At 47.7% G+C, this 27183-nt stretch overlaps 5 protein-coding genes and 1 pseudogene across 8 annotated transcripts; 4 read left to right on the forward strand and 2 right to left on the reverse strand.

The window, feature by feature from the left end:
- The first annotated feature begins 790 nt into the window (after window positions 1-790).
- Window positions 791-1762, forward strand: LOC101754538 (MFP1 attachment factor 1). The gene has a single exon (XM_004958139.3). The coding sequence runs from the start codon at window positions 931-933 to the stop codon at window positions 1423-1425; it is 495 nt and encodes a 164-aa protein (XP_004958196.1). The 5' UTR covers window positions 791-930; the 3' UTR covers window positions 1426-1762.
- A 2786-nt stretch (window positions 1763-4548) lies between these two features.
- Window positions 4549-8367, forward strand: LOC101754945 (vesicle transport protein GOT1). The gene is made up of 7 exons (XM_004958140.3): window positions 4549-4835; window positions 4973-5060; window positions 7149-7240; window positions 7328-7408; window positions 7500-7597; window positions 7730-7811; window positions 7930-8367. Exons 2-7 carry the CDS (start codon window positions 5030-5032, stop codon window positions 7966-7968), a joined length of 423 nt encoding a protein of 140 aa, XP_004958197.1. The 5' UTR covers window positions 4549-4835; window positions 4973-5029; the 3' UTR covers window positions 7969-8367.
- Window positions 8368-8530: 163 nt separating this feature from the next.
- Window positions 8531-10308, forward strand: LOC111256244. Its single transcript, XM_022823925.1, has one exon. It carries the CDS (start codon window positions 9223-9225, stop codon window positions 10138-10140), a length of 918 nt encoding a protein of 305 aa, XP_022679660.1. The 5' UTR covers window positions 8531-9222; the 3' UTR covers window positions 10141-10308.
- Window positions 10309-11000: 692 nt separating this feature from the next.
- Window positions 11001-13664, reverse strand: LOC101755348 (wiskott-Aldrich syndrome protein family member 1). Of its 4 annotated transcripts, none has more exons than XR_214743.3 (3): window positions 12931-13664; window positions 11389-11528; window positions 11001-11294 (listed from the first exon to the last, which is right to left on the reverse strand). XR_214743.3 is itself a non-coding variant. In XM_004958142.3 (3 exons), the coding sequence occupies exons 1-2, from the start codon at window positions 13603-13605 to the stop codon at window positions 11442-11444; spliced, it is 762 nt and encodes a 253-aa protein (XP_004958199.1). In that variant the 5' UTR covers window positions 13606-13664; the 3' UTR covers window positions 11001-11294; window positions 11421-11441. The 4 variants fall into 4 exon arrangements, 3 of the variants coding, with proteins under 3 accessions (XP_004958199.1, XP_022679654.1, XP_004958198.1); XM_004958142.3 differs by having other exon boundaries at window positions 11421-11528; XM_022823919.1 differs by having other exon boundaries at window positions 11001-11316; window positions 11421-11528.
- Window positions 13665-15428: 1764 nt separating this feature from the next.
- Window positions 15429-18546, forward strand: LOC101756156 (protein UXT homolog). The gene is made up of 5 exons (XM_004958143.3): window positions 15429-15798; window positions 16006-16107; window positions 16638-16745; window positions 18035-18089; window positions 18255-18546. Exons 1-5 carry the CDS (start codon window positions 15665-15667, stop codon window positions 18324-18326), a joined length of 471 nt encoding a protein of 156 aa, XP_004958200.1. The 5' UTR covers window positions 15429-15664; the 3' UTR covers window positions 18327-18546.
- Window positions 18547-18825: 279 nt separating this feature from the next.
- On the reverse strand, window positions 18826-19752 carry LOC101768484 (annotated as a pseudogene).
- Between the last annotated feature and the right edge of the window lie 7431 nt (window positions 19753-27183).

Below are 27183 nucleotides of genomic sequence, written 5' to 3' on the forward strand. Positions count from 1 at the left end.
TTTATTTCATGATTTCATAGAATGCTCATAACATTTAATTGTGAGACATGTGATTGGATATGGTTAGATGAAATGAAACTCTATAGCCCCCAATGCAAGTTTCAATAGATTTCATAGTCTTGGAAATAATGTATACACAATTTCATCCTGATGAAACTCCTTCCCTCTTTCACTTCATAACTACCATGCCATGTCATCACATATGCTGATGTGTCACCTTTTTAATGTACACGAAACCTCTATGAAATTTCTACTGGGATTAGCCTTAAAGCACCAACTCATCCAAATTGGGAGTATCAATTAGCTAATTGTTGCCTTTAACCCATCCAAACGGACCTAACTTACTTGTTGTGGTTCTAGAAAAACTCACTTGTGTTTCGATGGAATCAATCATGGAAGTGTTCACAAAACTCTGCAGTGGCGGCACTTTTTGTTGCAGCATGAAAAATACCGTGCTGGTATAACAGTAATATAGTACAACCACTAGTCAGGTAGTGGCGTAGGGCAACAAGTCAACGTACAGAAGCTAAAGAATTCAGCGAAACTGTGCCGGGAAAAACGAAAACAAAACCCAGCCCAATAGACAAATGGGCTTTATAACTCAAGACGCTAACCCAGCCCGTTTAAAGAAAAGGGCCATAACTGGACGGGCTCCTAGCCTATATCCGCGGTCCAACAGAAACCCCAGCCGCGCGCACCTGCTGAGCTTCCAGAACAGTATGCCGAACGCCGGAACAAAACAAAACCCCGCCTGCAAGTCTCTCCCCACACACACTCTTTTTTTTTTTTTGTGACATTCCCCACACACACTCTTGTCTTGTGATCCTGACTCTCCCGTCTCCCCTTCTCCATCTTTCTCATCCCCCCACCCCCCGCCACGCCACAGACAGATCTCCCCTCCCTCCCTCTAGGTCACTCTTTCCCGCAGCCATGGCGGAGGACGCCCCCAACGCCGCGGCCGAGGGCACCCAGCCCGCTCCCTCCGAGGGATCCGCCACCGCGCCGGCCTCCGGCGCGAAGGCCGCGGAGGCGCTGCTCCCGTCGCTGAGCATCTGGCCGCCGTCGCAGCGCACGCGCGACGCCGTCGTGCGCCGCCTCGTGCAGACGCTCGCGGCGCCCAGCGTCCTCTCCCAGCGCTACGGCGCCGTCCCGGAGCCCGAGGCCGAGCGCGCCGCCGCCGCCGTCGAGGCCGAGGCCTTCGCCGCCGCCTCCGAGTCCGCCGCCGGCGCGTCCCCGGCCTCCGTCGAGGAGGGGATAGAGGTCCTCCAGGCGTACTCCAAGGAGGTCAGCCGCCGCCTCCTCGAGCTCGCCAAGTCCCGGTCCGCCGCCGCCGCCGCGGCGCCCGCCGAGGCCAGCGCGCAGGATTCGGAGGACTCGTCGGCGACCGCTCCGGCGCCCGCGGAGGCTGCCGCTTCCGAGGAGTAAGGCGCTGGCGCCCGCGTTTTGATCCACCGAAATTTGCTGTTATTTTGGCATTTCGTTGGAAATTATCCATGGTCTAGTAGTATCCATTGTCTATTAGAGATGCGCGTGAGATGAGGAACTGGTGTTTGTTTCATGGACCTGGTGTGCTGCTAAAATATTAAGTTATAAACCGTGAATCTTGCCATTGCATATGTATAGGTTGTGCATGAATGTTTGCATGCGCTCATCCATTCTGGTTTTCTTGTTACGAAGTGGTTAATCCTCAAGAATGATTGTATCAATAGGGCTTAGAGCTTATGCTTTTACCCATTTCAATGTAGGGAGTATACTTGAACTTTGTTAGTTATCGGGCTCTGGGGCGGGATTGTTTTCTTGATCAATGAATAATGCAGGTCTGTTAAACTATATATTTATCATATACAGAATCAACCCAACAATGTTCATTTTCCATGCGCACAATTATAGAGGAGTTTCAGTTGTTAACTTATTATCTAAACAAGTCAACCACTTGTTGTACACAATACTTGTGGGGTTAGAACTGTATTATTTGATCTAGGACATAGCAGCTGGCATTTCAATGAAGAATACCTAACTGCAAGGACAGTTAGTTGATACTTGATAGCTGCATCTGTATACTTGAAGATTTGAAGTTAAAATTTAGCTTTGTTGATGATGTGTACCAAATTCGTAGTACTTTGTGGAACACCAATTGCAAATCCTCAATTTAATCAATTATGCAGATGTAACTGTCACCTTCAATCACACAGACTTAGCTTTTAACTTCTCTTTGTACTGCAGTAAATATCCATGGATCGGAGGAGTGCGTTGCATCTGTATAATTGTTAATTGAATATTTTAAGTTAAGAGACAGTCTTGGTTGGTCATGAGTCACTAGATGAAAACTACAGGTAGCCAAATGTACCTTTTTGATTTTTTTTACAATATATGTTCCAATGAGCAATTTATGTTGGTTCTGGATCATGGAGTTCACAACCAGTAAAATCTATAATTCTGTATGTAGAATTGAAAGTTCAAAATGACTTATGGTATATACTCGTATTTTTTAGAAATAAAGGTTACGACTAAGCAGTTACTGGATTTGCTATTTTTCAACTTGCAAGCCTGATTGGTTGATATTTCAGTGAGAACGTAGAATGTTCACTTGCATGTATTAGAGATTTGATGAGTCAAATCACCTGAATTATAAATAGTTCTCTGGTTTCTTAGGATATGCAGTTTCCTGATATTCTGGTAGCCACTAAAGCTGTGTGCTGCTTAAAAAGAATTGTGTGTTGCCTTTGATTTTCAGCTAGCTATCGTGTATGCACATTGATGTCGGGGCAACAAAGGACAAGGGTCTTTCCTTTTTTGTTGTCCCCTGCATACCTGGTGTTATGTCATATTCACAACGTGTAATTGAATTAGGTTCATGACCATGAAAGGACATAAATGAGAAAAGGAGCAGACAGTCCTATGGAAGATCTTTAAACACATAATTTACTTTTTTACAATAAATTTAAAAGTTGTTGGCTCGATGATAGATCATAGATGATGCATTACTTTGTGAATAACATATTCTTTTTTGTTGCAATTATCAGATATAGGCTCTGGTCACTTTATGTTGTTTCAATTTTGCTTTGATTGTTCTGTGTTGAATATCATGCTAATATCAGTTCCAAGGCAGACTTCTCCATGGTGAGATGCTGTTTCAAATATGAGTTGAAGTCATTGAAAGCTATACAATGGTTGCAAACTTGCTACTAGGAAATAAGAATGTTGTGTTTTCAGTATTTGCCTAGTCAAAAAAGAAATTTCGGTTGAACTAGCCACTCGTTGACGTGCAACTATGCAAGCGTAGTGCTAGTGTTACATACACAATGGTTGTGACCTGAACTTGTTCAGATCCCATTACTAATCTACAGTGAAGTCTGAAGTGTCGTACTGCTGGTGGTGGGTGTGCACTCCCATCCTTCTTGTTCCATTGACACAAACGGTTCCTGGCGCCATGATATAAGATATGTTTGGGTCTTGGAGGAATGACAAGCGGCCTGTTCGCTTCAACTTATTCAAGGGGTGTTTGGATACGAGGTGCTAAACTTTAACAGTGTCACATCGAATGTTCGGATGCTAATTAGGAGAACTAAACATGAGCTAACTATAAAATTAATTGCAGAACCCTGTGCTAATTCGCGAGACGAATCTATTAAGCCTAATTAATCCACCATTAGCAAATGGTTACTGTAGCACCACATTGTCAAATCATGGACTAATTAGGCTTAATAGATTCGTCTCGCGAATTACACTCCAACTGTGCAATTAGTTTTGTAATTAGTCTATATTTAATACTTCTAATTAGCATCAAACATCCGATGTGATGGGTGTTAAACTTTAACAGGATGGAGCCAAACAGGCCCTCAGTCAGCTTATCAGCCACCAAACAGTATTTTCCTCTTACAACAAATCAGCCGTTTCAGTTTTTCAGCCGGCTTATAAGCTGAAGCGAACAGGCCGAAGATAGCATGGTGAGTTTTTGAAACCGAGCGAGGTATTCATTCAAGTCACTATGGGCATATTTGCCCAATTAACGACATATATGAATAAGGAATCAATGTTGGGTTTTACTGAATCATTAGCTACTCGTGAGAATTGATCAGGGGTGGGTATCTCCAGTCTATATGGAATTATAGTACTGGAGAGCCAATTATACCGGAGAAGTGTAGTTGGCTGAAAAAGCCACTTGGATTGTTGTTTCTCTTCCCGCTCTTCCATTTCGATCTAATCGAGCATAATCTTATCTAGTTATCTTTGAATTTTTTTTAGAAATCTTATCTTTAAATTCCAGGGATAAGTAGTAGCAAACACATAAAAAAAGGGGGAGTGTATATCCCTCACCCAAGTGACAAGTCTCAGGACGAAGACGTCCAAATGAAAGGGTGATCCACGTGTTCGAAGGCTACTGGCCCGGTGCTCTCATCACCCTCAGGCCTAAGAAATGGGGTCCGCTCCGGCTTGTCCCGCGCTTTCTTCGGAGCCAAGGCAGGTAGCCAGCCAATCAGCCATCCCGGAAGATTCCAGCTGGCCGCGTGCGTTATCGCGCGCCACATAGGCGCCACACAAACGCAACCAAAGGCACCGTTGGTTTCGCTCGCGAAGCCGGCTCGACCGACCGATCGATCAAAGCATCGGCGTCCGCGCCGACCGAAACCGACGCATCTCAATTCTCAATAAAACCCCCGTCGGCCGAGGGAATCCATTCGTCATCACCGGCAGTTGTTCCACTCCAACCGCCTCTCTCTCGTGCGCCCGCGCGTGTCCCTCGCCACTCGCCAGCCGCTCCTCCTCGCCCCTTGTGCGTGCCCGGCGTCGCTCCCTCGTGCGCCTCCGGATCCGCGGCTCTCGGAGAGAGAGAGGTAAGTGCGCGCGTCCGCGCTCCGATCGCTCGCGAAACCCTACTCCCTCGATCGCGCGCGCTTCGTCGTTTATGGCGGCGGCATGGTTTCTTCTTCTCCTAACTACACATCTGCTTCTGTTCTCTCCGATGTTGCAGGCGGTGGCTGGTCGCTTGCGGTAGGAGGAGAATTCGCTGCGGGTCGTCGTCGGCGCGATGGTTTCCTTCGAGATGAACGACCGCAAGAGTAAGCGACTCCTCGCCCACCCGCTCGGTTCCCTTTCTCTGTCGCTTGCGGCTTGTGACTTCGTGAGGGCGCCTGGTGCTGCGTGTTTGTGAGATGAGATGGTGTATGCGTTTTGCGTGTCCTTTTCGCTTGTCCGCTAGCTGTTTGGGTGGGGAGATTTGTTCAGTGCTTGCTTCGCTTTCTCGCTGCGTTTGCTGTTGCGGGTGGAAGATCGCGCCGCGTTTGCCTCTCGGTTCCGCGCTGTTTGAGTTGTTTGGTGGGAGGATTAGGGTGATTGGAATGGTTACCTCACATCCAAATCATATCATTATCCGCGCCCATTAGTACTAGTACGACTGCCGCAGAGTTTTGGGGTCAATGAATCAATCACGTGTTAATGTAACCTCTGTCATCCTTCTGCTTGAAGATTTCTCTGACGTTCTGCACCACTTTTTATCTGCCCACGTTAGTGTACTGTTAAGCATATGCATTCAGTACAACGGAGTAGTAATAGGTTGCGCCACTGATAACTGAGGAAAAAAAATGCTCTGAATCTTAACATTGCCTTTGGTTTCTGCACACTATGTACAGTCAGGTTAGAGTTCAGAAAATGAGTTTGCCTCTACGAATTGTGATATACAATCAGAATAAATTTTTTAATCATACTTGTTAATCTTCAGTCAGACACTTATGAGCAATTGTCGGATATTGTTCATGAATATGGCACATAGTTTCTGATGAGGAGGGACCATCCATTAGTAGCTGAACATGTCTACTGACAATACATAACATGTTCAGTACATTAACTTTGTGGCACTTAAGCTTCTTGTCTCATGCTGTAATCTATATTCTATAATGCATCAGCGCCTTTCAATTCTTGCTGAACTTTCTTAAAATAACTCTTGCTAAATGTTCTAATCATGTTTGTTGATGTCTGGTTATCCACTAGTGAAAATTATCAGATGCAGTAACAGCACTATGTTTTGCCACGGTTAAATGAGGAAAACCATGCTCTGAATATTAGCATTGCATTGCTAGTCCGTTCACATTATGTACAGTCTGGCGAAGATTTCTCACTAAAATTCGCCGATGTTCTGCATTACTCTTTTTTTTTATCTGCCAGCGTTCATGTAGTGTTAAGTATATGCATTCAGTACAAGAGGGTAGTATGGTTGCACCACGGATAAATGAGATAAGACTATTCTCTGATTCTTAAACTTGCCTCTCTGGTCTCTGCACAATACGTACAATCAGGTTAGAGCTCAGAAAATGAGTTTGCCTCTACGAATTCTTATATACAAAAAGAGTAAGAATTTCAATTATGCTTGATGTTTGGTCGTCAGACACTGATGAACAATTGTTTCCAGATGTAGTTCAGGGATATGGCACTTAGTTCCTGATCAGGAGGGACCATCCATTAGTCTCTGAAAATGGTTACTGACAATACACAGTATGCTAAGGACATTAGTTTCCTTATGTGAAACTTGACACTTCAGCTTCTTGTCTTATGATGTCATCTAGATTCTGTAATGCATCAGCACTTTTCAACTCTTCCTAAACTTGATTAAAACAACTCTTGCTAAACCATTGCTGACCTTTTTTTTTTGATGTTTGGTCATCCATGATGAGAAATTGTCTGATGTAGTAGAAGCACTATGTTTTACCACTGTTAAATGAGGAAAACTATGCTCTGAGTATTAGCATTGCATCTCTAGTCTCTTCACACAGCATACATTCTGATTAGTACAGAAAACGAGTTTGCCTCTATGAATGAGACATGCGTTTAGATTAAGAATTTCAATCATATGTGTTGATGTTTGGTCATCCACTGCTTAGCAATTGCCAGATGTAGTTCAGCAACATGGCGCGCAGTTTCTTTTCTGATCAGGAGGGACAATCCATTAGTAACAATGTATTCAGTAAACTAGCTTTCTTATTGAACTTTATGACTCTTCAGCTTCTTGTTTTGTGCTTCTATTGAAATGTACTAGCTTTCTTATTGAACTTTATGACTCTTCAGCTTCTTGTTTTGTGCTTCTATTGAAATGTACAATGCATCCGCGCTTGTCAACTTTTGCTAAACTGTTTCCCATCTTTTTTCCCCGACAGAGATTGGGCTAGGCTTGACTGGATTTGGAGTTCTCTTCTCATTCCTTGGGATCATTATGCTGTTTGACAAGGGATTCCTGGCAATGGGGAATGTAAGAATAATTCATCCTGTTGATGGATTCTGCCTTCATTCCAGCCTCCTGTTTACTGATACGTACTGCTGTTTGCCATGCTGCCAGATTCTCTTCGTTTCTGGCGTCTTACTGACCATTGGGCTGAAGCCAACCGTGCAATTCTTCACCAAGCCTAAGAATCACAAGGTCCTGATAATGATATCATCACTGCGAAAAGCATGCCGTTTCAGTTCCATTTCCATTCTTGTCTCACTGGTGTATCTTATTAATTGTGCAGGGTTCAATCTCTTTCGGGTTTGGCTTTTTCCTGGTCCTCATTGGATGGCCTGCCTTAGGAATGATGGTGGAGTCATACGGTTTCATCATGCTCTTCAGGTTGGTAATTTCTTTACAGTTATTCTTGTATAATTTGCGTGGCTTCTGGCACCTGGCAGTGCATTTTTCTGTCAGCATATGGACTAGAAACATTTGGTCATTGTGTCTGACACCTTCTGAATTTCCTCTCAGCGGTTTCTGGCCAACTGCTGCTGTTTACCTGCAAAAGAGTCCTTCCTTCGGTTGGATATTCCACCATCCCTTTTTGACTTCGGTATGATCTTCATATAGTACAGCACTACAGCTCATTAATCCGTCAGCTCAGCTGCCTTGTTCTCCAGGTGTTTTCCCCCCTTTATCGCTGATGTTTCCTGCCTGTCCGAATTTTGCAGCTGATCACTCGGTTCAGGGGAAGACGGGTCCCGGTGTGATTCGGCTGGCTGCTGGATCGTCCCCAAAGCATATCAAATCGCCTGTACAGAAGTAGACCGATCGACATATGCATTCTGTTCGTTTGTTATTCGTTGATTCTACCCAGTTTAAAGAGAGACGAAAAGGAAGTCGTTGCTGCTGGTATGTGGATCTTACTACGCTGCTGCCAGTAGTCTGTCTCAACGTAGGGTAACTAATCAGTCTTTCTGCAAGAAGGCATTTCTTGGCTGTTAATAAGTAGGTTGATAGATGATGGTGATAGCTTTGGTACTACCTCTTTTCTGAATGCCGATGACTAGGCAGGAGTTGTGAACTGGTTTGGGAAAACCAGCCGTCCTGTGAGAAAGTCATGCTACTCCTATGTTTTTGCTAAACATGACTTCTTGTGAATCTGTGTACCTGTGTCCGGTCGAGTATAACCTTGCATTCTCATCATTTCGTTTTCTCTGTGTCTGTCTCATACTGCACTGTTGCCCGATGTAGTGTTCACTGTACAGCATGTTGCCTGGACGCAGCCCAGTGTTGTTGGGAAGCCCTTCTTGAGTTGAAGGTTCAGTTCCAAGTTCAGACAGTTCTAAATCCAATCCTAATTCCCAAATCTAAAAATTCAGTTCCTCAACTTGCACGTTCTCTCTATAGATGAAAGTTAATTGCAATCCCACAAGGTTCCCCACCTGATTCTAGCTCCCAGTCCCAGACTGAGAATTGTGCTGACGGTCCCAATCCCCAAAACCATGTCCCCAATTGAAATCAGTGCATGTTTTGTATTCAAATCGATTTTTTTAGAATTAATTGTGAAGTCCAGAAGGGTGGCTAGCAAAGTGTCCACCCCTCCCGGGAAGGCTGCAGCGCACAATTTTCAGCTAGCAATGCACAACGTGAGCATCCAATCCAAACCCTCTGCATCATCTAAAAAAAAATCACGGCTTCAAATCATCGACGCCATAAACAGCGTGAGAAAATAAAAACTTGTTTCCAAACTTCCCTGGATAGATCGGTTGTGCGTAAAAAGGAAACCCACGTTTCCGACTCAAAATTTGCCGGGAGAAACGCGCGCGCGCGCGTGAAAGCCACGCATCTCGACTCGACTTCGTCTCGGTTTTGGCGCTCGGAGTCCGACTGCCGCCGCCGCCATTCCACCACTATAAGTCACCAGGGGGATCGGAGCACCTAGCACATCCCTCCATTAGCCATCTCCCTCCGTCTTCTTCCATCGGATCAATCCGCAAGCTCGATCTCGCGAAGCCGGCGACATGGCGCTGCGCCGCTGGAAGCCATTCTTGGACGCGTTCCCGCTCATCGACACCGCCATCGAGGCCGCCGACGCCGACGGTCTCCTCTCCCGCGGCGAGATCCGGAGCGCGAGGTCGCGGATCATCGAGATGCTCTGCGACGCCGCCGACGACGACGACAAGGCGGAGGCGCTCTGCGCGCTGCTGGACGAGGCCATGGCGGGGTCGCTGGGCACGCTGCGGGCGGTGCCCGTGGAGAGGATCGCGCTGGCGTCCGGCGACGGCCTCGTCGGCGCCGTCGTCGCGCTGACGAGGGACCACGCGTCGGAGCGGGTTCGCGGGCTCGCGCGCGACGTCGTGCGCGGGTGGAGGGCGGGCGCCGTGGCCGAATTCGCTAGGGCCAGGGCCGAATTCGCCAGGGCCAAGGCCGACATGGACGTGCTGGACGGCCTCCCGTCTACTCCGCCGCCTCCTCCCCAGGACGACAAGGCGCCCGGGGCCGGCTCCGACGCAAAGACGAAGAAGATCCCGGCGGAACAGCGTCGTCCAAGGAAGACCGCCGTCGTCAGCAGCTGCCGTGTCAGCAAGGCCGAGTCCTACGGCACCTTGCCCAAGAAGAGGGCTCCGGTCGTGAGCACCAGCACCGCCAAGCCGTCGTCAGCGAACACGGGAGCTCCAGCGGTTGTCCCAGCTCGGCCGAAGAAGACGCCGCCCGTCGTCATCAGCTTAGCCACTGAGGAGAGGAAGATGGAGGCCACGAAGCGCAAGCTCCAGGAGAGGTACCAGGAGGCCGAGGACGCGAAGCGGCGGCGCACGATACAGGTGATCAAGCCACCACTGGAACCATCGGGCCAAAGGCAGCGCAACGAGCACCCGGCCTTGAGGGCGCGTGGGCCGGCGAGCTGCGCGGCGGAGAGGCGCTTCATGACGAGGGTTTAGTTAGAGTCAGGGGTTCTTCTACATGTAAACGAATAGACCATTAGAGTCGTGTCTTGCCATTGTTAAGCTAAACTAACTTCTCCGGATGTGATCGTCGTCACTGCATTATTATTGCGACGATGCGACAGATATCCACCTTGTCTTGTACATGTAAACTGAATTGATACTCGTGCAATGTGTTCAAAAGCTTTGAAATAAATTTCACGGATTGTGCTTTTCCGAGCTACTGTGTTATGCTGCCACCGGTAGCTCCACTTAGAATGGGTGTGCTCAGAAGAATCAAACTGGGCCAAGCAGAACTTCCTCAAAGCCATGTAGAAGGCTTATCTTCTGTATTCCTGAAGGCCGACAATGCCACAATTAGATTCTGTAATTTTACGTGTCAGTGTCACCGCATTCCATTTTTTTTTCTGACTTCCTCTGTTCCAACACAGAACATGGCATCTCTTTTATTTCTGTTTGTCACTCAATCGGAGGAATAAAACAAGGAACAGTACTATGAGGGTGAATATTTCTACTCACATGCACAGCATTTGCATGAATAAAACAAGGAACGGTACTGGAAAAGGACCATATTCCATCAGGAAGGGCAATAAAAACGGTATCTTGCAGTTTGCATAACAACTCGCTCAACCCAGGTAGGAACAACGTCCAGTTGTCACTCTAGTAATACTCCATGAACATGTAAGATTGAATCAGTAGGAACAATGTCTAGTTTTGTCCATACAATTTGAAGCACTCTATTGTACATTTAACTCAGCGCTGGATTTATGACTTCCTGAACTTCAGCTAAAATGTTTCAGAAACCCTGAATTCCGACACCTAATGACGGACCCAATCACCTAAATCCTTGACCAGTCTAATAATATTAACTATAATTGCGATTTGGGAGCCAATCATATACAGAACTGAGTCCACGGTTATCAATATTAAAGTTCAGTGGACGATCAAGATCACAATAATAGAAAAAATGGAAATTACATATACAGAATGATGTCCAGGGTCGTCAATATCAGTAAGTCAATACAATGTCAACATATCTACAACTTACCAAATCATCACTCAGCTATATACATACTTTAAGAACAAACAGAGGTGAAGTGTTGAACTATTGATTGCTTCGGATTGGGTTGCAGCCTTGCTGGTTTCAGCATCTATAATAAGTAAACATCACACCTGTTAGAAGTTCAATCTTTGTTTAGCTACAAGTGCGATCCTGCACGCTAACCGGTCTGATCCTCTAATTACCTAATCGATTCGCTACAACATAGCAACCGAACCTTTTCCAACAGTGAAAATGATTAGGAGTTCCTGATAATCTTAACTGCTTCACTGCCGCTTCTGATGTCACTCATTAAAGCAATTTGATGCAGTAGTTGTGCTATCCTCTGCATAAGGGGAAAAAACAAGAGTTCAATTAGAGTACTGGAATATCAATCACAATACGAACATTTGTTGATCTAATGCACTTCTAACTTCCTTAATCTAGAGTTCCAGACATTGCTCGGTGGTAAATCAGTGACAGCTAGAGATGATAGTCTCTGGAGAAAACAAAAATAGTCTGGTACAATCACCTTAACCTTTTGGGTCAAACATAAAAAAAAAACTCGACCTGCGGGGGGTAAGACAGCCCCCGAGCATTTGCTAAGAAGAAGACCTTCTCACGCAGATCGAGAAAACCCCCGAACCCCTGCCCCACCCTTACATAGTGGCACCGTAGCCCGTGTGAGACGGCCAAAGACCTGGGCCGGGCCTTAGACCTATGCTTTGGCGTGGGACAGACGAGGGGATTTTTTTAACCCCAGCCTGAAATTCGCTCCCACGGGGAGTCGAACCCAGGACCTGAGGAATGTTATGTTTTGGGTCAAACATAACAATTCGAAATAAAGTTACAAAGCAAAGGAAACATTGGAAACAATCCACCCAATTAAAGATTACATAGTAGAATCCTAAGTGTGCTAATGTGGCAGTATATGTTCTGGATATGAGAACAGCAGTCGTCTTGAAACATTTCATGAAATAATGATACGATTTAATTACACACAAATTTGAAGAAGATAAGAGATAATATGCTAGATTGATTATATTTTGTTAAAAGGTTGCTGGGGCTATAATTGGAAAAGGTAAGCTGTCAAATGAACAAGATGAAAACTCAAGTGGAATGTTTATTTGAAACTCATGAAATATTGGAGGGCGGATGGTACTAGAACTAGTACAGTACAAGGGCAGTATTTCTACTCTGTCATTTATCTCCCTGAACCCAACCTTAACAAGAATATCAATACCTGAATAAAACCCAGCATCAAGAAGAGGACTTCTTGAAAGTGTCAAAGCAATCAATCGATCATCCACGGGGCTCTATAAGACCAAGTATCGAATTATATTATTGGTGTTAAATCCAATAAATCCATTCGTCTCTCAATCTTTCCCACCATCAACAGATGCCAACTGATATAACAAATTCATAGACATTCTCCTTTTAGTAAATCGATGCCATTTACCAACCAATCACTTTCTATATAATCAATTTGACTTCCCCACAAATCAAATTGTGCAATATCGCACTAACAAGTTCTGAATTTGCCACATCTGCACTAAACTTCAGATAAATATTTTGTTTGATCCAGAACCTAAATGAAACCAATCTCATCTCACTGGAACAGCAACAGTCATCTCACCATCCTATTCGTTGCACACGATCATGCATGGCAGAAATTGGCCAATTAACCAAGAATTAACAGAGACATCACATTGGCATCACGACTCAGAGGGCTACAGAGAGATCCAAACCTTATCCTTCTCCTTGGAGAGAAGCACGAGCAGGTCCCGTTCCTTTCTATCCCGCCGCCGGGCGTACAGAAGTGCCCCAACCACAGCAACCGCCGCCGCAGCTGACCACACGGCGGGCCTCACCGATGGGCACCCGCAGGCGCTGTGCACGAGCACCCGCTCCTGGACCGCCCCGACACCGGTCGCCCAAGCGCGCCTCGCCGCCAAGCGGCACCTCTCCCACCTCGCCCACGCACCCCACAGCCACTCTCCATCCTCCTCCTCCTCGCCCTCGTCCTCTTCCTCCTCCTCCTCCACCTCCTTCGCCGCCGCCGGCGCCACCGCCTCCTCGGGCTCCGCCTCCAGGCCCAGGCCTTCGTGGAGGCGCGGCGGGAAGATGGCGCAATCATCAAGCCCGCCGTCCACGTGGGCGACGGATGGGGACGTTGGGGTGATGAACTCCCAGGCATCGGGGGCGGGCGGCGAGGAGGAGGCCATGGAGGTGAGGGAGGAGGAGGAGAGGGAGTGGGTCAGCGTCTTGGGCTTGAGGAGGAGGTGTGGGTTCGGGGAGGGGAGCAGGAGCGGGTGGAGCACGGAGTACGGCGAGGCCGGGGCCGACACGGCGGCCACCGGCGGGGACGGCAGCGGCGGCGGCGGCGACGGCGATGGGAGCTCTAGCCTCTGGGGGCGGTCCATGGCTGCGACCGCGGGCGCTTCTGCGCTGCTGTTAAGTGGAGTTGATTTTTCGCTCGGCAATTTTGAGGTGGGGCCTTTGCTGATCTGGATGGGAGGGGAGGATCCTTCGTGGCTTCGTCCGGTGCTTGGGCTGCGGCTGCGGTCGATCACGTTCACCATTCAGAACTCCTCTGCACTACCCGAGCAAATGAGCAGAGAGTTTGTCGAGGCGAAACCCCGCGACCCCCTCCGCGGCCATGTTGCGCCGGACGCCGGTCGACACCGCATGGTGGGCTTGCGCTTGCCTGAGCTTGGACTGGGTTAGCGCATGGTGGCGGTGTCGGTGAGGCTGCTGTCCATATGTGCGTGTGCATGGTGGTGTGAGTCGCCTGTGAAAGCTTGGTCGTCGCCGATGGAAGCCTGTTTTCCTATTCCTACCTGTGAAGACGACGACAACGACGACGCTTGCGGGCGCCGTTCCCTGTGGAGGTGTTGTTTTGCGACTCTCACACCATTCTCCATGGTTAGCCGGTGTAGTCTACGACTGTGGCAGCGGTCATCATGCAGCGAAAGCTTCGCGCCCGGAGCGCGGGGTGTCTCACCTTCGCATGGTCCGGTGAGGTCTTCGATTGCTCGGTGCCTCCTACCCTCTGCATCTCTCCATTATCGGTATACTTCTTGGACTTGCTAATACTGGTTGTTGCCTATCATCGTGGTTCAGCGAGTATCTCCCACCATCAGCGCTTTTCTTGTTAGTGGTACCATCAAATTTTATGCTAGATGGTGTTTCTACCTCTTCCACCATTCCTCTTCGAGGGTTCCTTCCCTCGAGCGGCGTTGGATGATGGTACGTGGAGCCTGGATGTCCTTTAAAAGGTGTTACCATTAGCTTCAAGGAAGATCGTTATGTCCAGTGGGCTCTGATCTGCGTGCCTATCGCCACCTTAAGTCCCCCTGGTGGTCCTCAATGAAGCGATGTAGCTACAAGAGGTGGTGTGGGTGTGCAACAGCCAGAGCGTCTCTGGCGAGTATGTTGTTCGGTGGCGGCTCTAATCAGCGATCGCTGGTCGTTCTTCAGCTAGTGTTATGGCTTGTCTCTAAATTGTATACGTGTTGTATTTCTCTTGTGGTGTCTTACTTTACTACTGCTTTGTTGCTGAAGATCAGTACATGCCCAAGATCCTTTAATGAAATTCAGGTAGGGATCCCCCGTTGACCCAGAGAGCTTGTCGGAATGGTGTGGAGTTGTGGATTGGATGCGATGTGCAGACAGTGAAATGCGATCTTGTTTTCATGTGCTATACTGCTATGTGAGCGCATGTTTTAGGCAGATACTTCAATTTAACGGTAGCCAAGCACGGTGTTCCACTTGTTTATCTTTTCTCCTTCCTTGTCTTGCTCCATCAGTGCTATCATAAATTGAGACTGATATATCGAGCAACACATCTGCTTCACACTATACAGAGACGCATAATGTAGCTGCATTTGTCACCGCAAGTGCGAAGTTTATATTCAGTGATATAAATGAGCATGAGTGCATGACCATACCAATCAGCATTCAGAGCAATGTTCAGAGAATAAGAAAGCAAGCAGAAAAGTTAAAATGGCAGTTAGAATTCGATACTGGCAGAAGGCGAGGAGCATTTGGGCTGCAATTCTCTTTTCAATGTTTCTTCTTCGTGGTTTTCAGCCCACCAAAACCAAACACCGACAAGCCCAATATCTTTTACTCGTGGACCGCAACTGGTAAGCCCAATATTTTACTCGTGGATTGCCTATGACAGTCGCCATTTTGTCCCCCTAGGCCCATATCGGCCAAACTATCTCGTCGTCCCCCAACCAGTTTCCAGCCCAACCGCGCCCCTCAGCATGACAGCCAAGTCCCTCTAACCCCTGAACCAGAAGTTCCCAGCCCACCGGTGGCGGCGCGCGGCGAGCTCGGCGGCGCGACGCGGAGGCGCGCAGGACGCGTGGGGAGCGCGACCGGCGGGGCGTCGGTTGGCCGCGGCAGCGGTCCCATAACGGCAAGCTACAGTCCTCCGTGATCGGCGAGTCGTTCCGGAGGAACCCTAGCCTGGCCATGGCCGCGGCGGAGGCACGGGCGCGGCAGGAGAAAGTGAGGAAGTTCGAGGAGTTCGTGGACCGGCGTCTGAAGCCCGACCTCGCCAACGCCATCAACCAGCGCGACAAGGTGTTCGGGCAGCAGAAGACCTTGTAAGCCCCGTTGAACTTTCTGTCCGTCGATTCCGATTGTCCATGGTTCTGTGGTGGGACATTTGGAGGTCGTATCTCGAGCAAATCATCGAAATTGTTGCTTGAGACATTTGGGACATGTGGTGCTTCCTGCTAATTTATTTTGACGCATTAGCTTTCTCTACTGCAACTTGTCTCTGATGATGGAGCTTTTTTGGATTCCGGCAGCTTGGATTTGAAGAGGAACATTGAAAATTTGGAGAAGAATGGGGTCACCAGCATGCGGTCCATGGTCAATCTTGGCTCGGAAGTGTACATGCAGGCAGAAGTGTAAGCATCGCCCCACTTTACCACTTCTTTCAACCAATGCTTACAATATTTACATTACCAAATCAAATAGAGTGAACTTTTCAATTGCAATATTCGGTACACGCTTAATATGAAAAAGGTGGGCGATATGACTTTGTTTCCAGCTGAATTCAGAAATAGTGCATACGATGACTGCCCTAGTGCCCTGGTCTTAGAAACGGTGTTTGGCTGTTTCATACATATGAATAGAAGACAGTGTATCAAGCAGATTAGTTTTACTTTTACCAAATTGTGGTCTTTGGTTGTAGGAGATAATACAGGAAGCAAACTTGGAAACTGCTCATCTTAATGTGCTCTCATGCTAATTTTTATTTTTAAGTTGAGTCTTGACTTCCGTTATCTAGCAGACTGTTAAATTAGTTTTGTTAAGTTGTAGTAGTTGAAGAAATTTAGTAAAGAACTCAATAAACCCTTTTCTCTTGAAACATGGGTGATAAAGTGTTTCAATATACGTCATATAACTGGTCGGTGTTGTGTGGTGATTTCTGCAGACCAGATACAAGGCACATTTTTGTGGATATTGGTCTAGGTTTTCATGTGGAATTTACTTGGCAAGAAGCTTTGCAGTTCATATCTGTAAGAGAGGCAAGGTTGGCTAGGTAAGCAAATTCTGGTGTTTGTCTGTTTGACTGTGATATATTTCTTCATTCTGTTAAGTGAGTTATCCGAATGGTAATTTATGACTGATATTTGTGAAAGATTCTGGTAATTTGCACTTTGTTGTTTAATACGGTGCTTAGCACAACATACTTTATAATTTGTTAATTCATCTAGTAGGATATGCAGATTTTAGCTCTAAAGGGAAAATGAAAAAAAATATGGATGCTGATGTTAGATCATAACGAAAAGAAAAAAAATGTGGATGCAGATTTTGTTGGAGCTTTTCTTCATCAAACATCATTTTTAGATCAGGAGTTCACTTATTTATCACAGGCTAATGTGCGTCATATAACAGAGCTGGTCATATTATGTTAGTAATGTACCTCTTACTTTCAGTTGTATATATTTCCCAAATTTGGCTCATGTCACCAGTTTCACTATCTCATTTCTTATAATTCTAAACCACTGTCGTTCGCGTTTCAAACGCTGTATGATGCCCCCCTCTACTACTGCTAATGACCATATGTATTTCTGAAGATGCCTCAGATGAGTTCTATGTTTATTGGTATGGCAACAGAGACACTACTTTGCTGTTCTAAATTATAAAAGCACACCATCGCTTGTTTGTATGATCATTGTTAATGTTGGGATATTAGTAATCCCACATGCTCTGAGATCAGTCATCAGTGCTCAGTGCTGGATCTAGCAGAACAAAAATATCACCATATTGAAATCAGTATGTTTAAACTGAAATGCAGGTTCACCGTTGACTTGATACATGTTGCCATACTCTTTTTGCCTGACCAGGGATTATTCTACCTTTCTCAAAAGTCTCTAATTTAGACACAACACCCATTGTATGATCTTGTTAGTGCTAATCTGTCTGGAGTGATGTTTGTGGACATTAGTTTGCTCAAAGGATATAATCGCAGACTTGCTTAGCAGCCTGGCTAGTTTATCTTGGTATGCTTGGACGATGTTTTTGGTAGAAAAATTCAACGGCAATTGAATCTAGATTCTTGGCAGACCTTCTCAATTGATTGATCGGATTTGTGTATCCTGAAGTCTGATTTTTAAAAATTGTCATTACAACTCTTCAGCACATCAGGCTTGTTGGACAAAAGTTCATTGTTTGATCTGGTGCTTGTTTCACTTATGGTTGAATGGTTTCCTTCTGCATATTTAGGTTGCCATGACATAGGTTGATGTTTTATTCCTGAAAGCTCAATGCAGCTATGTTTGCAGCATCTGTTCAGTTGTTAATGTTGGAAATGTTGAATGCTTGCAGGCAAATAGATGAATACACACATCTCATCGCAAGCATAAAAGCACAGATCAAGTTGGTACGTACAATGTATTATAGTTGATTTGGTCTTCCATTTATGCTGAGATCATATACTCTCGTTCAAAAATATGTTTTTTTTTGTTGCATACATTCATCTGATGATATGTGCTTAAATTCAGATGTTGCTCTTCTTTCTGCTTACCATCAGCAATTCCATATGCAGGTATGTGAAGGTATCCGTGAGCTGCTGCAGCTACCATCGGAGAAAGAGTTGTCACCTAGGAATACCTGGTAGAATTTGGTTCTTGCAGCAAATGGTTGATGCCATCGAACTTGTAAAATGTAGTGCAGTAATGCAAGGTGGTTCCATTTTTATGGCAATGACCATCAGAAGTTCTGGTAGAATACCTGGCTTAAAATATTAAGACCTTCTGCAGTTGAAATTATTCAACTCTTGGAGTATTTTAAAACCAGACAATGAGGTTGCCGGTCTTATAACAATCTCTTTGACTACACCCCATAGAACTTAGAACAAATTTTTAAGTTTCTCATGGCATTGGTACATGACATGTAGTGATCACTAGCGACACTGAGCAGCTGAGCTCACATCACCGGGTAGCACGGCATGCTGGCGATGCCGCACAAGCCTTCCCTTGCCCCAACGCGCCCCTCCATGCGGACGTACCCACCCTCTCCCCACCCGTCGCCCCACGAGTTCTTGATGATCGAGTACCCGACCACCGTGACGGCGTGGTTGGTCCCGGCGTCGCAGGGGCCCAAGAGCACCCCACCCTTTAGTACTGGAAGGTGGCGGCGTTGATGGTGACGATGACCGGCTGCCGCGCCACAGCGCGCTCCAGCGCGGCCTCGCTGTTGGGCTCGACGCCCGCGCCGCCGCGGATCCCGCCCACGCGGACCCTACCGCGCCTGCACTGGCCCTGCCTGCTCTCGTAGGGGTACTCCCACGTGGTGGCGAGCCCGCCCTTGCGGGTGACCCACCACATCGCCGACGCCGGGTCGCCGCCGACGCAGCCGCTGTCGGGCGGGGTGTGGTCGCAGTACACCAGCTCCTGCTCCGACAGCGACACGAGGCGGCCCGACCGTAGCTTGCATTGTACACGCTCTCGATCGCCGCCACCGCCGCGAACGCCCAGCAAGACCCTGCAAGGATATGACATCATCAAGAGCTCATGTATGTATAGTTGCGAACGCCCAGCAAGACCCTGCAAGGACATGACATCATCAAGAGATCATGTATGTATAGTTACATACGCATGCCACGTGGACCTTTGGATTATCACCACAATTCATTTGGTGCTTGACGGGAGTCACGGCGCCGCTGGTCCTCCAGTCCACGCTGTAGGGTACCTGGCCGAAGGCGTCGTCCGAGTAGCTGCCGTTGCCGCCGCGCTCGGCGACGAGGCCAGCGCGCGTGGTGTTGATGAGTTGCCGCATCACGGCGTCGCGGGCCGCGAGCGCCTGTCCGGGCGGCATGGTGTGCTTGGCCAGGAACTCCTCGCGGGTGAGGTCGGTGAACTGGTTCTCGCCGAGCTCGTAGGAGAGTTCACCGCGCCGGTTCGTGGCCTCGATGTACTCCACGTTCCGGCGGTACACCTCGAACCGGCGCTGCCGCTCCTCGGCGGTCGCGTAGGTCCGGTTGTACGCGGCGCGCCACGCGTGGAACCGGTCCGTCATGAGCGGCATGTCGCCGGAAGCCGCGGCGCCGGCCAGCAGCAGCAGCAGGCTGGCGTACAGGAGGGCGAAGGCCGGAGAACGTGAGGCGGCAGCCATGGCCGTCGTTGATGCCATGAGAGATATAGTTTCAGCTACTACCTCTGCCTGTGCAAGCTGCTGCTGCTTGTCGCTTGGTGCCCAGGCTGATCGAGCAGCCATATATGGCTCTGGGCTTTCAAATATATAGATGGCCGTGGCGAGGCGAGGTGATCGATCACGACACGCATCATCGATCCTTGCCGTCGACCGTTTGGAGGAAGAAGTAATCGAATCAGAGATCAGGACCAGGCGGCCAGGCCACCAGGGTGCATTGATCTGCTGGATGCCGTCTTGCATTGGGCTCTTGGCAAACGGCCGGCGGTGCCGCTCCGGCTGGTGGAGGAGCTAGAAATGACCGCAGCATCTTCTGGAGCAACGTGAATGGTGCCAGCCAGCGCACATATATGCCCTTCCAGATAATGGAAGTTTTTTGCATCTGCTTCAGTACCGATCGACGACATACCTCCGCCGGTTAACTAGACGCATGCGAAGTTCATGGGCAGCCAGTTTAGTTGTTCTGTTAAGAATTAGCGCTGTGAGAACAGCAGTGTGGGGCTGCGTAGTGACTAGTGAGCTGGGGCGTGTCGCGTGCAGTCAGGTCCTCACCCTACGGTGATGGCATGCGGACATACGGCGGCGATCGAAAAGTTCAGTGATTTCAGTTGGGACGGGTGCTCACATTTTTATAAATTTAATTCATAAATTAACAATGTCTATGCTTTCAGTAGTAAGGTGATGTGCTCGTCGACGAGACGTTTGTGGTGACTTCATCAATGTTAAGATCTGCCAAATTAGTCTCTCGGATGTGCTTATAAGGGTAATGTTTGCATGCGTGCATTCATAAGATTGAGTGAGCGTTTGCTTCTACCTACGTAAAAAAAGTTTAGTTGGAGTGAGCTTTTTAAATAAGAGGACATGATTATATTTAGCCGCGCGTTCAAATAAATGTTGGAAGGTGCGCAGTGTGCTATCGTTTGTTATCGAGTCAAGCACTGGATCGCGTCCTGGTCCAGCGCTAGTCGAGTTCAGCTGACGTGCGCGTCGTTCGCGCTCGGGGCAAGCGTGCCGTCGGGAGTCTAGCGCGGCACGTCCCAGGGGCCAGGGCTGTGGGATGGCGCAGTTCGTTCACGAACGTGCCGCGCCTTTGTCGGCCTCAGGGCCTTGTACCCGAGTCTTTTTAATTCAGCAACTAAGATCAGAAAACGCTGCCGCATTGCAGCACAAACTGTGCGTGTGTTTTCCATCACCTCGTGTTTGCGCATGTCCAGTACAGTGTACAGATCGAGCTCGCCCTAGCAATGTGATCTCCAGCGAGGTCCAATGATACGGTACTAGATAGGGATTTCTCAAACGAGATCACAGGTCCAACGATAGACGTCAAATTCTCCGGCAAGTCGGCCAAGTTCTACTTTCTAACAGCTTATCTCTTTTCGGACGACGAATAGGACAGGTTATACTCTGGGCAACCTTGACAGCTTCAGCGTTCAACGAGTCCAGTCTGGGCCAAAGCACTTTGGGTTGGGCCGACTTCAAGTTGCTGGTTTGCGGGTCCTGCACCGTGACGCCTTCTTCTTCTGAACATGCCTTCGTTGGAGACGCCTTCTCCTACATGACATCCCTCCCATCTTCAAAAACGGCTTGTCCCCAAGCCCGTACTGTAGGAAATCTTTCCTCCCATGTAGATAGAGATGGTGGCCAAGAAGACCACCACTGTACCAACACTTGAGCTACTTCCCGATCACCTTGGCGGCCAATCCTTCTCTACAATACTTTGACCGGGAATTGGAATGCATCTGGCAACTCAGCACTCACCTGATGGTTAGAACCTACTACCTTCTTCAGTAAGGATACATGGAACACCGGGTGAATTGATGTGGTTTCTGGTGTGATTTGCTTTCTTGTACAAAGAGGACTGCACATATGGTTGTATTTTCAAGTAGACACACCCTCACCACTTATCACATGACCCCCGTAAGGTATTTGTTGCTGGGTAAAAGAGCATTTGGACAGCTTGACCTTGAATTGATGTGTTCTAAGTAAATCAAACACAGCTCTGACATGCTGCACATGCTCCTCCCATGATTTGCTATAAATCAGGATATCATCAATGAGCACCACATCACATTTCCTAAGTAAAGGTGCTAGAACTGAGTTCATCACATGTTGAAAAGTTGCTAGCCCACCTGTTACTCCATATGGCATGACTTTATACTCATAGTGCCCATTGTGAGTTTGGAAAGCTGTTTTGTATTGATTAGCTAAGTCCACAAGAATCTGATGATATCCAGATCTTAGGTCCAAGGATATAAACCACATTGCTCCATGTAATTCATCTAAGAATTCTTCTAAGAGAGGCATTGGATATCTATTTTTCACAATTAATGAGTTGAGTCTTCTGTAATCTACACAGAGTCTCCATTCTCCATTCTCCATTCTTCTTCTTAACAAGCAACACTAGTGATGCAAAAGGGCTTTGGTTTTCTTGGATCATTCCATGCTTTAGCAGTTCTAACACTTGGTTTTCAATCTCATCCTTTTGTGCAGGATTGTATCTGAGGGTCTTAACCTGAAAGGTTGAGCACCAGGCAGAAAAGGTATAGAGTGAGAATGTTATCTTTGAGGAGGAAGGCCTTGGAGCTTCTCCTAAATGTCAGCAAATTCAGATAGTAATGTAGCTATCTCAGGTGGGATTTAATGAGTGCCTTCTTCTGGTTTGGTTGCAAATACTTTCAAAGTACACCACACCTCACCCTCATCTTCAAGCTTCTGCAGTTGCTGATAGGAGATAATGTTGATCTCATGTAAACTTGATCTCAGCCCTTGCAACTTAATCTTCTTGTCTTGATATAAGAAGGACATCCACTTTTCAGACCAATGCACTTTCATAGGATTGTAGATTTCAAGCCAATTCATGCCCAGAATCATATCATAATATTGTAGAGGTAAGATTTTTAAGTCCATAGAAAAACACTGCCGCTGAATAATGACTTCACAATTTTGCAATTCATGTGTACAACTTAGAACCTGACCATTTGCCACTTTGACTTGCATAGGTTTCTAAAGAGGTACCCAGTTTGGAATGGACAAAGCCATATTTGCACTAATGAAGTTGCTAGAGCTACTAGAATCTACCAGTATAAGAGGGAGATTTCCCACAATTCTGATTGTTTTAGGTGCTTCACTGCCATTGACATCATGAGTTGAAATGCACATAAGATCATCACTAGAATTGTTATCAGTATCACCATGTACTTGTGGAATTGATTCAGGTTCTTGTAGCAGTTCCCAGAGTTCTTCCACTATATGAATTGGCACAGTAGGAGCACATTTGTGGCCAGGAGCCCATTTCAATCCACTGTTATAGCATAACCCCTTTGCTCTTCTATAGGCTTTGATTGCTGACAACTTATCTTCAGATGAATGTAACTTGAGGGCTTCGACATATTTTTGTTCCTCAGGACTGCCATAGGCAGGAGGTTTTGCTTGATGGGCTATAGGAGATGGTGGTGTCGAAACTAGCTTGAATAAATATTTGGAATTGGGAGTTGGTTCACTTCTTTTCACTTCTCGTTTAGAGATATCCACTGTTAGCTCTCCTGTAACATAGTGTAACATAGCAAGAGAACTAGCAGTATCTAGATCGACAGGCTTTTGAATCATAACAACAACTTTAATATGATCTTTCAGACCAGCTATGAATCTATCTGTAACAATCACTTGTGAGTGGTTTGGTGGTGGGGTCGTCCTCTTCACTTGAGGCAGGTGCAAGGTCGACCTTCAAGGTTGTGGTGGTGGATGCGGTCGGCGAGGTGGCCGATGCAGCTGCTGATGCGTCCGGCGCCGCGGGCGAGGTCGATGGAGGGGCCAGCGCAGCGGTCACGGGCGCTAGAGCGCGCTCGTCGTGGCTGCGACCCTGTGTCGAACACCTTGCCGGCAGTGCTTGTAGGAGCTCGGTGGTGGAGCGAAGCGTGGGCGATGCCGACGGTGTGGTGATGGAAGGCGGCGCAGTGGGCGGGGTGGAGGCCGCCGATGAACTGAGTGATGCCGAGGATGTCGGAGAAGGTGTCGCAGATGCCACAGGTTTGGTGGGGCACATCTCCTCCAATCTCTGCACCCTGCTCTCCAGACTCCATCTCAATGAGGCCATCGTGGCGGCAATGTCGTCGTGGTCGAGGACAGTCTTCACGGTGGCCGGCGTGGGTACCGGCTTGTGGACGACGAGGGAGGTGGTAGTGGTGATGGCGGGTTGCGTGGGAATTGGTGCCATCGCAACGATTTGGTAGCAAATCCACGCAATGTCGACGAGCACGGTGATCAGCCAACCACCAGCTACAAAATCGGCAGAACCGCCGACACAGAAGAAGAACGGAGGAAGAAGATAGGTTTGGCCTGCCACGCGCGGAACCGGTGCATCATGACCATGTCATCGACGCCCACGCGGCCGCCGGACGCCGCGGCGGCCAGCAGGCAGGCGCACAGGAGGGCCGCCGCCAGGGTAGCAGCAGCCATGGTGATGCGATGAGTACGCACATGCTCCGGTGTGCTTCTTGTTTGTTGGTGAGCGTTCGAGCTGCATGGCAGGGTTTATATAGCACTAGCGGCATCCAACGAATCGACCGCGGCGCCGGAAGGATCGACCGGTGACCCCATGTTGGATGCTGACGGGCTGCTTCTGTGGCCGCCGATACAGGTCCAACAATTGTGCTGGTCACTTGCATAGAGACAGAGTACAGTGTTGTGTTACATCTTTGCTCAAAAAAGTGCTGTGTTGCGTCGTACGTCTGGTCGAGTACGTGTCCGCCACGTCACCGTGTGTGTGTGTGTGTGGCTGTGCGCTGTTTTTCTGAACAGGGCAAAAGGAGAGGGAGGAGAATCAGAGAAAGAAATGGGTGAGTGATTATGATTTCTGATGCTATACTAACACCCGTTATTTGGAGCACGTGGTGTTGTAGGAGTGCCAGATGAGGATTGATTGATTGGTTAATTGGAGCTTTGCATTGGGATTGCCACTCACAAGAGGCAGGGTAAGCCGGTGAATCGGATATTATCCCTTCTAGAAAAAGTGAAAAAAAAACATGACATTTTTAACTATACGGAATTAAATTTCTGCAAAGAAATTGGTGTTTCGTATTATGGTGGTTAAATCGATACCATGAGCATCAGCCAGTTCGAACACAAAATTGACGAGAACCAGCTGCAACCGTAGATCCTGCTTCACGATTCGTGCGCTGACTACGAAGTGCTGCTGTTTCCCCTTCCCCCCGGCCTCGATCGATTCCTAGCCTCCGTCTCCGTGCGCTGCCGGGGCGCGGTCGCCATCTGCGACACGGCGACACCGTGATTTTGACTCGTCTCGCCGCCGACCTCTGCCTCCTCCTACGCGGCGTCCAGCGCCGGCGGCGACCCCTCCCCACCCCACACGGCCACACCGACTCCCTGCCCTGCCGTTACTCCAGGTAAAAATAAACGCCCAACCCCCGACACCATCCAGCACCCGCACGCATGGCGTTCGACGGATTGTCCGATCTGCCATCCGCGTCCACCGCCCTGTCCTCTGCTCCTGGTGTGTTGGCTCCTCGCTTATTCTGCTACCTGGCCGTTGACTTTTGTTCGTTCGATGCACACTCGCCTATTCTCCATTGACTTTTGTTCGTTCGACGCACACCCGAGGGAATCGCGTAGAGCCAGGAGACGGTGCGCGCGCGCGGAGGGATGCTTTTTTGAAACTCTGAAGTTATCAATCTTAGTTGTGCGCATGCTTAGCAATCAAGAGTATTGCGGGCTTGTGGCTGTAATGCAAATATGTGATGCAAGTGTGTGTGATTGCCACAGGATTTCAATTTAGGGTATGGATGTGTGCCTACACAAATTATCCGCGCTAGCACGAAGCTAGTTGAGCGGGTGCCATTGTCATCAGGTTTTATTCTTCTATTTTGTGTTTCAGCGGTAACTGTAAACAAAATTGGACAACTGCAGCATATGATTGTAGCCAATTGCTAACAGTGGTAACTCAGAGCTACTGTCTTGAAGGCATGTAATATCAACATTCATATGATTTTGTTCGTACATTAGCTACTGCCATGCTGCATCTACAGCACTGAGAATACTAGAGAACCGAGGCCTAGTGATGCTGTCGATGCCTATATTCATAGTGTTCTGTGGTTGAGGTTGTGTTCAATTCCCCTTTATTTTCTTTCAACCAGTGCTTTCATTTTTCTAGGAAAAAAATTCAAAATTATTTACTATAAGTTGCCAGCCTATGAAATTATTTCTATTCATTCTTAAAAGTTGTTGAATTTTGACTCTTCGTTTAGAATGATAGAACATGTAGTACGACTAACTACTAACAAGATATCACTGACACATCCAAGTTTAATTCTGTACTCAGTTCTTAAGTTGATAATATTGAGGTCTTCTTTAAGTTAATGATGTTGTTTCCCATTTTTTTTTCGTGAATATGTAGGAGAGCTGCGTATCTTTGTATCAAGAAGAAAAAAGTTTTGTACATCGCGGGCCTATCCGGGCGCACGCACACGGGTTTAGGCATGTTTTAGCTTACATTACACCACCGCAACAACAACACAAATGGCACAGAAAGGCCGAAATCAGAAATGCTGATCTAAAACACCTGATGGTATCGGCCAGCCTATGGCAGCTAGGTGTTTTGCATCAGAGGCGCACCAGAGTTACCCTTCCTGCATGATCTCCTGCAGCAGTTATGAGGCATCCTTTGGTGGTGATCTTGCAAACACCCTTTCATTGCGTTCCTTCCATATTTTCCATGAAACAAGCATAAATGATGAATCGAAGCCTTTCATTTGCTCGGAATGGACACCGCTTCTCTTGCTGAGCCACCAGTCTAGCAGTCCGACTTCATTTGCCGGGATGGCGCTGTGCAGGTTCAGTACTGCACTGACTTGATGCCACACTTGCATAGAGAATGGGCACCTGGAGAAGAGGTGATCTGCAGTCTCTGATTCTTGGTTACACAGGCCACAACGCGCATGATCTTGCAATCCTCGCCTCTGCCTCCTAGCAGCTGTCCAGAGCCGATTCTTGACAGCTAACCACATGAATACCTTCACTTTCAATGGTGCCCAAGCCTTCCAAATCGGTTCCGCTGCAGCAAACTTGACGGAGGTGTTGTAGAAGAACTTGCATACCGATTTAGAGGAGTAAGAACCAGAGATATCCCATTTCCAAGTCACCGAATCTTCGACCCCGGACGTTAACTGAACCTGCTGTAAGTGATGCCATAAGGTGACGTATTCAGTTAACGCAGTTACTGTTAGGTGTCCGACAATATCATGAATCCATTGCTTTTGGTGCATCCCCTGCGCTACTGTCCGTCGATTCTTGATTCGTGGCCTGATCAAGTT

The sequence above is a fragment of the Setaria italica genome, chromosome II, assembly GCF_000263155.2.
Source record: "Setaria italica strain Yugu1 chromosome II, Setaria_italica_v2.0, whole genome shotgun sequence".
In the NCBI taxonomy this organism is placed as follows: domain Eukaryota; kingdom Viridiplantae; phylum Streptophyta; class Magnoliopsida; order Poales; family Poaceae; genus Setaria; species Setaria italica.

Coding starts and splice junctions, on each gene's coding strand:
- LOC101754538 (XM_004958139.3), top strand. CDS start 931: ATGGCGGAGGACGCCCCCAACGCCGCGGCCGAGGGCACCCAGCCCGCT.
- LOC101754945 (XM_004958140.3), top strand. CDS start 5,030: ATGGTTTCCTTCGAGATGAACGACCGCAAGA. Junction 5,061..7,148: donor CGAGATGAACGACCGCAAGA/GTAAGCGACTCC, acceptor TTTCCCCGACAG/AGATTGGGCTAGGCTTGACT. Junction 7,241..7,327: donor GATTCCTGGCAATGGGGAAT/GTAAGAATAATT, acceptor CCATGCTGCCAG/ATTCTCTTCGTTTCTGGCGT.
- LOC101755348 (XM_004958142.3), bottom strand. CDS start 13,605: ATGGACCGCCCCCAGAGGCTAGAGCTCCCATCGCCGTCGCCGCCGCCG. Junction 11,529..12,930: donor TCTCCAAGGAGAAGGATAAG/GTTTGGATCTCT, acceptor CCCCTTATGCAG/AGGATAGCACAACTACTGCA.
- LOC111256244 (XM_022823925.1), top strand. CDS start 9,223: ATGGCGCTGCGCCGCTGGAAGCCATTCTTGGACGCGTTCCCGCTCATC.
- LOC101756156 (XM_004958143.3), top strand. CDS start 15,665: ATGGCCGCGGCGGAGGCACGGGCGCGGCAGGAGAAAGTGAGGAAGTTC. Junction 15,799..16,005: donor TTCGGGCAGCAGAAGACCTT/GTAAGCCCCGTT, acceptor GGATTCCGGCAG/CTTGGATTTGAAGAGGAACA. Junction 16,746..18,034: donor AGAGAGGCAAGGTTGGCTAG/GTAAGCAAATTC, acceptor GAATGCTTGCAG/GCAAATAGATGAATACACAC.